The following is a 7,985-nucleotide window of genomic DNA, read 5'->3' on the forward strand; positions in this document are numbered from 1 at the left end:
GCCACTTGATCCACACCGCCTGCTACATGATCTCCTGGAAAACGGCGTTCGGTTTCTCTGTTCCTGCTCGTCGCCCGAGCCCTTTTAGATTGCTATCGGAGAGAAAAAAGATGCCTTCGTGGGGACGTTGATTCCATCTTTTTTTCTGCTCCCCCTCCCTCCCTCTCCTCCTCCTCCTCCCCCTCTCCCGACCTCCCTCCCTCTGTCCCCCCGGCCCCCATCCCTCTTCCCCGTCCTCCCCTCTCTAACCCCCCCCAGTCTTCCCCATCACCTCTCACCTCTCGACCATGTTGTCATGTGTCCACTGGCTGCAGCCTCTCCTTGCCTTGCTCTCCTCCTCCTTGGTGTCTTGTGGACATAGCTGCCCGCCCAGCTGCCTGTGTCCAGACCACCACACCGTGGACTGCACGGGCCAAGGGCTCACCCGTTTGCCTGACTCCATCCCCCTGGACATCCGCAGGCTGCTTCTGTCCGATAACTGGATTCCCTGGATCCCCTCCGATTTCCTCGTGCTCTACAGCGACCTGGTCTACTTGGACCTGAGGAACAACTCCCTCTCCAGAGTGGAGCCCGGGACGCTGAGCACCTCGTCCAGGCTCGTCTTCCTGGACCTGGGCAGCAATAACTTGACAGAGATTCCCTCCGGCACCTTCAGGGACTCACGCAGCCTGATCAAGCTGCGGCTGGGAAACAACCCTTACCTGAGCATGGTCAGCATGGACGCCTTCTTGGGCCTGACCTCCCTGCGGGAGCTGGAGCTGGACCGGAACGCCCTGTCGGGGCTGGACGTTGAGGTTCTGAGCCAGCTGCCCTCGCTGCGGGTGCTCCGCTTGGAGGGCAACCCCTGGGTTTGCAACTGTAACTTTGCCAAACTCTTCCTATGGCTCCTGGAGAACCAGCACAAGCTCCCCACTGGTAAGCCGCTTAAGCCTATTCATGCTGTGTTCTGCGTGCCTTCTGCACTCTGGGACTCTGTGTTGTAATAATGTTGATAATGAAAATAAATAAAACCCCAGCACCATGCGCGGGCCTGCCTCAAACATGCGAGACAGCCGTCTGAATGACGTCCTCGGAAGAGCAGATGGACGCGGTCTCTGTGGGCCCCGTAGGTGCTTAGCACTTCATGTGGTTTCTGCCCTCATCTTTCTGAAAAGACATCATACAACGCATCCATCCGGGGGATGATTATGAATGGGTGAGAGAGAGAGAGAGAGGGGATGCATGAAGGAAGACACATTTCCTTTTAGCACCTTTAACATACCGTGACATCTGTTTACACAGAAATGCCCGCAGGCATGCAATCAAACATTTCTCACTGTATTCCGGAGACTGGATAATAAACAAAAAAAAGAGTAGAGTTTTCATAAAAAAAACAGTTGTCTCTGAAAACATCATGGACATGTATTTGTGTGGTTTGGCCTAGTGCTGTTGTGTCTGGAGGACAATTTAATTTAAGGATAATGACGTTTTTTTTCTCACTGAGGACCAGCTCAATATGGCTCCAACAATATGGGCACATTTGCTGTAACGTGCATAATTCAAGAGGCATATGCCCACTGGTACTGTCTCTCAATTTTGTATGTCAACCCTCACATCACACCACGTACCGAATTAATTATTAACTTTGCCCTCAAGAGCATATTAGTTGGCTGTGTAAAACAAGATGTCTTCTTTGTAAGCAAGAAAGAAAGCCTGTCCTTAAACATGATGACTTTTACTTTAAGGAGTGACCAATTCATTGTTTTTATTGTTTGCCTCTGATATTCTCACTAAATGTGTTCAGAGGTTACTAGACTCACCTGCCTTGCTGCCACACCCAATATTACACATGTGTTCACTCTTTCAGGCTGTCTCTTCTCCTGAAGTGTCATTTAAGTTTTATTGCAGACTGCATAATTTTACTATCGGTTTGAATTTACCAATGGATTTAAGTGGACATGACACTTCTGAACACCTTTGTGACACCTACCATCTTATGTTGGATGATTCATCAGAGAGTCTGACACACAGGTTAACTCATGAGGACCATGTATTTAGCTTTAGGACCAGAGAAGGCAATGACTAAAACAGACAAAGGCTTTCATTCCCAAACACACTATCTCAGATTAAATAGTCACGGCACTTGCAATCAGTCTGCAATAAAACATTATCATCTGTCAATTTAATACACTATCTGATCCATCCAAGACCATGTATCCAAGACCACAAAATAGGAATACGAATGATTGGATTAAATGGAAGCTTCTAGAGCCGGCACGCCAGTTCTTTGATTCCGTGCTTTACGACCGTGTCAAGTTCGAGTTTCATCATTCCAGTCACAACAGACTGAAGAGCACCTCATAAACCCCAGCCTCTCCACTCGCCCTGGCATCCACAGTGCCAATAACAGAGTGTGAACAAGCAGATGTATACCATGCTGGATGCAATGGAAACTTCTCCCACCCAGGGCACCCTGACGTGTAAAAACACGACGCATGGGCGCCAAGCACACAGATGCTGTGATGGGATTGTCTCAGTCACATGCATGCACGCTATGGACACTGGCAGCCCGGGATGCACTAATGCTCACCTGGGTGTGAAGACGAGCGCGAGCGCACAGCACGCTGAGGCAGAGAGACGAGACGAAGAGAGCACGTGCGGAGAAGAGTGAGGAGAGCTAGAATGTGGTGTTTTTTCGAGGATAATTCAATATGTAGCCTGATTTTAAAAAAAAGAAATACTTTATTTTTCTATTGCCTTGCAGACTAACAAGTAATCAACAAATCTTGTCATTTGTGAAAAATGTTCAGTGTTTTGATTTGCACGCTTGTAGTTGCACACTGACCGACACAAAATAGCGTATTTTTTAAATATCCACATTTTTTAGACTATTTGGAATCACAATTGACTCGAAAAACATTCAATGTTGGCTCATGGGTGAATGAATACAGGGATCCATTCTGACAAACATCCACCTCCTTTGGTGAGGTCATTCAGAAGTAGGTGGCCTTGGCGGAATTAGAAATTCTAGAGTGTAGTTACTTTGTTTCCTCCACAGCACTTGGATTAATGATGAGCGTCCGCACATGTATAATTGAATGTGACACCAAACAGGACACCGCTGACAACACCCCTACTGAGTGTCAGACAAGCATGTTGCCCCAACATGGTTTTCACCCCCGCTAAAAGGCGACAACCAGCAAGCCATTGCAGGAAACCCTGCTTTGTTCTGTGGGCTTTTTTAGGAGGCCATTCTATTTCCAACTGGCCCCTTTGTGTGCCCAGCTGAATCCACGTGGCAAGAACAGCACAAAAAAAACAACAACAAAAAAACCATCGCATGGTCCTCCAGCAATGCTCTGCTTTTGTGCTTTTTCGGGGGCTTTGATGTAGTTCCAGAGTAAAAGACTTCTCTGGCGTGGCACAAACAACTGGGCTGAGCTTGTTGAGCTGGGAGGACGTCCACGTGACTTGGACAACAAAGGAGGCTGAGGTCGCCGAGTCCCCTCGCATGTGGAAAACCCCTTCTGGTCTGAGTGACTCACCCATCCAATCACGGCCCTGCGCTCGGCTGATAGTGATGTCAACTGACTTTTGCCAATGACAGCGAGGCGAAAGAGCAGACATTTCCTCGCAGGGGACTCTTTCTGGTTTAGTTTTGTTTCCTTATTTAAATAACCATTACAGATAACGTGACACTATTAAAACAATTTGCGGTGAAACTGTGGGCTTGTTCCAGGGCAAACATCATGAGACAAAGAGTGATATTACAAACAACAGGACACACCTACACACCTCTCATTGTACAAGCGACACACAGTGAGCTGAGAATCACATAACACTGCCGTGACTCCTGCTCCCGATGTACTTCTAGGCGTGTGAAAGATGAGCGTGTGTCTCATACCATGAAAATTCACACACCCACACTGTACAGAAAACTATTCAGAAGACCCACTAAGTCTTAAGCAAGGTGTTCCTTTGTACTGGCTGGGGTAGTGTTAGAAACTCAAAACAAAACAGGAGTCTGTGCTTCGTCTGTATTGCAGAGGAAGTCTTCCTCCAGCCACTGCAGGGTTGGTTCTGTGCAGGGGTGATTAATGGGCGTGCGGCGGCCCTACAGCTGCGTCTGTCAGTGGAGCGTTATCACGTCGGGGATGTTCCCCTTTAAATCTGTCATCTGGTGTCCGATGACCACGCTCTGGTAAAAGCAGATTAAATTCGGCTTCTGTGAAAACCGAGGCGAAGACCAAATGGGGGAGGAAAAAAAAACTAACAAATGATTGTTTGGCTCAAAGAGCACAGGCACAAATTGGAGACAATCCCAGCCCACATCTTCGCAGGGTTATATAACTTTTGGTCTCTAAATTATAGCCAGTCCCACATACTGCGAGACTAGACACCCATTGCCAGTGGGGTGCACAGAGTCCAACAAAGAGCTCCTATTTCAGCACAGAATCACTGTTTATGGGCTCGGATGGGTTTGTGTATATCTTGCACAGTGCAATAACATTGCACTTCCTAAGAATATGCTTGGCAATGCAATCTTGCAGAAGAGCTTAAATCATTTTGGTACAGTGTGTAGTTTGAGGTCGGCAGGCATGTTTTCAAGCTGGCCTTGAAAACCCATCTGAAAAGTTTGCTGTTTTTTTCTTTTTCACCTGACCTCACGATAAATGTGTCAAATGGGATGAATGTTCAGCGCCCCGTGTTACATCTCCAACCAAGCTTCAGCAATGTGCTTTTGGCCTGGTTCCAGGTGCTCCATCTGAGGCAGTCTTCATTTCAGGAATATCTGCATTCTCACAAGAACAGAACATGAAAACATCATTACAGTTGTAACATGCAATGAACTTAGTTGTAATAATTATAACAATAATACAAATAATACAATTTGTATTATTTACAGCTTGTACACTGAATAATAAATATGATGTAAGATATGTTACCTAAGCCACAAGAAATACTGAAAAGTTGAAACGTTTTTCCTACTGTAAAGGCTGAACTGAATTAGTTCAGCCTCAGCCTACATCACCTACATAAGCCATCAGCCTCAACCTACATCACCTACATAAGCCATCAGCCTCATGCCTCAGTTTGCATCTATTGACTGATAACAGTCAGACTGTGGAAGCGTCAAGAATAAATGTGGGTCAGATGTATCATGATCAGGATATCAACATAAATACTCACATTTTCAGCACTAAAACTTGGGCTCATTGTTTTGCTCATTGACACTGTACTAAGTGTATGTAATGTAAGTAATGCAGTGCTGAAGTTCCAAGACTTCACAGAAGTAGTAGTCTAATTCTTTAAGATGTGTGGATTTGTAGTGTTCTCACGGATCTGATTGAGTGGAATGTTTGGCACTCTGTGTCAGCATCATGAAGATTCAGATTCAGGCCAGTAAATCTCTCTAAACTGATCACCAGAGAAAAAATGTTATCGGCTCACACCACACTAGGCCCTGCTCTCTGAGGACACGGAAGGATGTGCAAATGGTCTGATCTGGAATCATTCTTAGCGCAATCTCCATTACATTTTCACGCCATTTGCCGGGCCACGTTGATGTGTGAAATGGAATTTTCACAGCTATTCTTCTGATTTTTTTATGACATTCTGAATCGTGTATCAGGGACTTATTATTACTTATTCTTCACATTGCAGTGCATTCCTCCACCAGCTAAATTTTTTTTAATTAATATTCAGGTTTTAGTCTTTATTTGTGCCTTGTTGACACCAGAAAGAAACATCCAAATGTACAAAAGATTTGCTTACAAAACAAATGAACAGGAAATATGTGTCCAATCTAACTCACTTACAACATGGAGATGAAATATTATGACCCTCATTTCAAGATATAATACTGTGGCCACTTGCAGAGCATAACTTGCACTGCGTTTTAGAAAGGCATTGTGTATACTAAACTTAATTAAATCAGGGGCTTAGAGCTTTATTGTACTGCAGTACCGAGTACTTCTGCATATTACAATCAAGTAATGGAGCACTTGTGCAGATCTTTGTGTACATCTGTCCCATTCCCTTCGAAAGGGCCCAGTATTGGCATTAGCAATAGCAATATTGTTATTACTGTGCTTTTGTCCAAATACAGACGTCATCACACTGATTTTAAAACATAAATCTGTATTTGTTGCATCGCATAGCAGCTGCCAGTCAACCCTGGACAGTAAACCTGTTACAAGTAAACAAGAGGCTTGTATATACCAGAGGTCCTTTTATTGTTTTAATATCTCAAGCATATTCAATCAAAAGGTGAAAAGGCAGAGGACAGATTGGACTGGCCATGGTCCTGCACCCTGGGGCTCCAGTGTGAGCATATGTCCCCTGGAGACTGGCACCTGATGAAGGCCTGGGTGTCTGCAATGTGGTATTTTGTCCCTGATCAACCTTTGAGCCTTCAGCAGTGTGTGAATACCTTTCTTCCACTTTTTGCTTCATTAACCCAGCCTGTATTAGTTTCAGAGGCACTGCAGGACAAGAAACACCAATCTGAAATGTGCCTAAAGAGAAGGTTTCAGAAATGGAGAGCATGGCTAATCCTTCCAGACTACTGGGGTTGACCTTTTCATACCAAAGACAATGAACAAATACTTTTACACTATTACTTGTAAGGAAGGCAGCTGCTAACATAAGACCATTGGGCAGCTACACTATTTCTGGTCAGAATCTTTGAACAAAGACAAGGGAGAAAATCATAAAGGGGGAGTAGTCTCGATGAGGGTACAACCAAGCTCTCTGACATCTTAATTTAACTTCTTGAAAATCAGATCAGTACAAGTGACACGGGCAAAAGCCCATGCTAAAGGGGTTTGTGGATTTGAAATAAAGGGGGACCTCATCTACACACTTCCTGGAATGCTATTTAATAGAGGGGTGAATTGAAGAGTGTGCCTGCCAGGGGCATCAAGTATGCTAGGACCACCACTGACTTCAGTGCCAAAATTGGAAGCGGGACTGTGGATATAAACAAGTAGACATGGTGAGGGGGGAAAGAAATGGCATGGAGTGGACAGTGAGGCACCAAGTAGATGACCTTGCCCTCATCTCACACACACTACAGACACACACACACTACAGGGTTTGACAGATATGGATGGGGACATTCATTAGTATCTTCTGTATCCTCAAGCAATAAAGGGTTTGAGAAGTTGAGTTGTGTCTGATAAAGAGAAATTGGGTATGAAGCAGTTGTAAGAGCCTGTGTGCACTACAGTAATGAACCTTTTCCACCTCGATGAATGCCTGTATGATGCTACTGTCTCTGACAGTGTTTGTTGTAAGTTGCCCTGCTAATAGAGTCTGCAAATAAGAAACTCATTTCACTGAAATTAATCTGCTATCCACATTATTTACAAAATGTTTGAAAAATGTATCCAAACAACACATTCCATCACACAGATGTTAGTCTTCGTATTGAGATGATATTGAACAGTTAGGAATGTTGTAATTTTCAAACATTTGAAAAACTGCGTGTGCTGGATCAGGCACCGTACTCATGTCTCTGCCATCCAAGAGGACCTTGGTATTGCCTGTTGCTAAACCCAATCGCATGGTGTTTAAATCTGCAATTTCAACCACTTCAGCACTATGGAAACGTCATATATCATTTTGTAAACTTGATTGCGTTGAACAAATGTAACAATGCTGCAGTGTGTTGTTTGATTGATATTTGATAATGTCATGAACTTCACTGCAGGGATGGAGGGGATGGAATGCTCCCTGCCGGTGGACGGGCGCCAGCTGCCTCTCAGTATGCTCTCGGAGGACAGTTTCCGGGAGTGCCGTGGGATCCTCACTCTCACAGACTATCTCATCGTCATCTTCTCTGGGATCTGCGTCTCGGTGGCGGCCATCATGGCCAGCTTCTTCCTGGCCTGCACCCTCACTTGTATCCAGCGCTGGAGCAAGTTCACCAATAAGGACGACGTGGACGAGTGAGGAGAGGAGAGAGAGAGAGAGAGAGAGAGAGAGAGAGAGAGAGAGAGAGA

The 7,985-nt window shown here is 45.2% G+C and overlaps 1 protein-coding gene across 1 annotated transcript; it reads left to right on the top strand.

The window, feature by feature from the left end:
• The first annotated feature begins 250 nt into the window (after positions 1–250).
• Positions 251–7,979, top strand: lrrc38a (leucine rich repeat containing 38a). The gene is made up of 2 exons (XM_012820697.3): positions 251–915; positions 7,694–7,979. The coding sequence occupies exons 1-2, from the start codon at positions 288–290 to the stop codon at positions 7,933–7,935; spliced, it is 870 nt and encodes a 289-aa protein (XP_012676151.1). The 5' UTR covers positions 251–287; the 3' UTR covers positions 7,936–7,979.
• The last annotated feature ends 6 nt before the right edge of the window (positions 7,980–7,985 follow it).

The sequence above is a fragment of the Clupea harengus genome, chromosome 4 (genome assembly GCF_900700415.2).
Source record: "Clupea harengus chromosome 4, Ch_v2.0.2, whole genome shotgun sequence".
Taxonomy (NCBI): domain Eukaryota; kingdom Metazoa; phylum Chordata; class Actinopteri; order Clupeiformes; family Clupeidae; genus Clupea; species Clupea harengus.

Bases quoted from the DNA above. Each gene is read 5' to 3' on its own strand.
- lrrc38a (XM_012820697.3), top strand. From the start codon at position 288: ATGTTGTCATGTGTCCACTGGCTGCAGCCTCTCCTTGCCTTGCTCTCC. The intron at 916-7,693 runs GTAAGCCGCTTA...ACTTCACTGCAG, and splicing joins CCAGCACAAGCTCCCCACTG to GGATGGAGGGGATGGAATGC.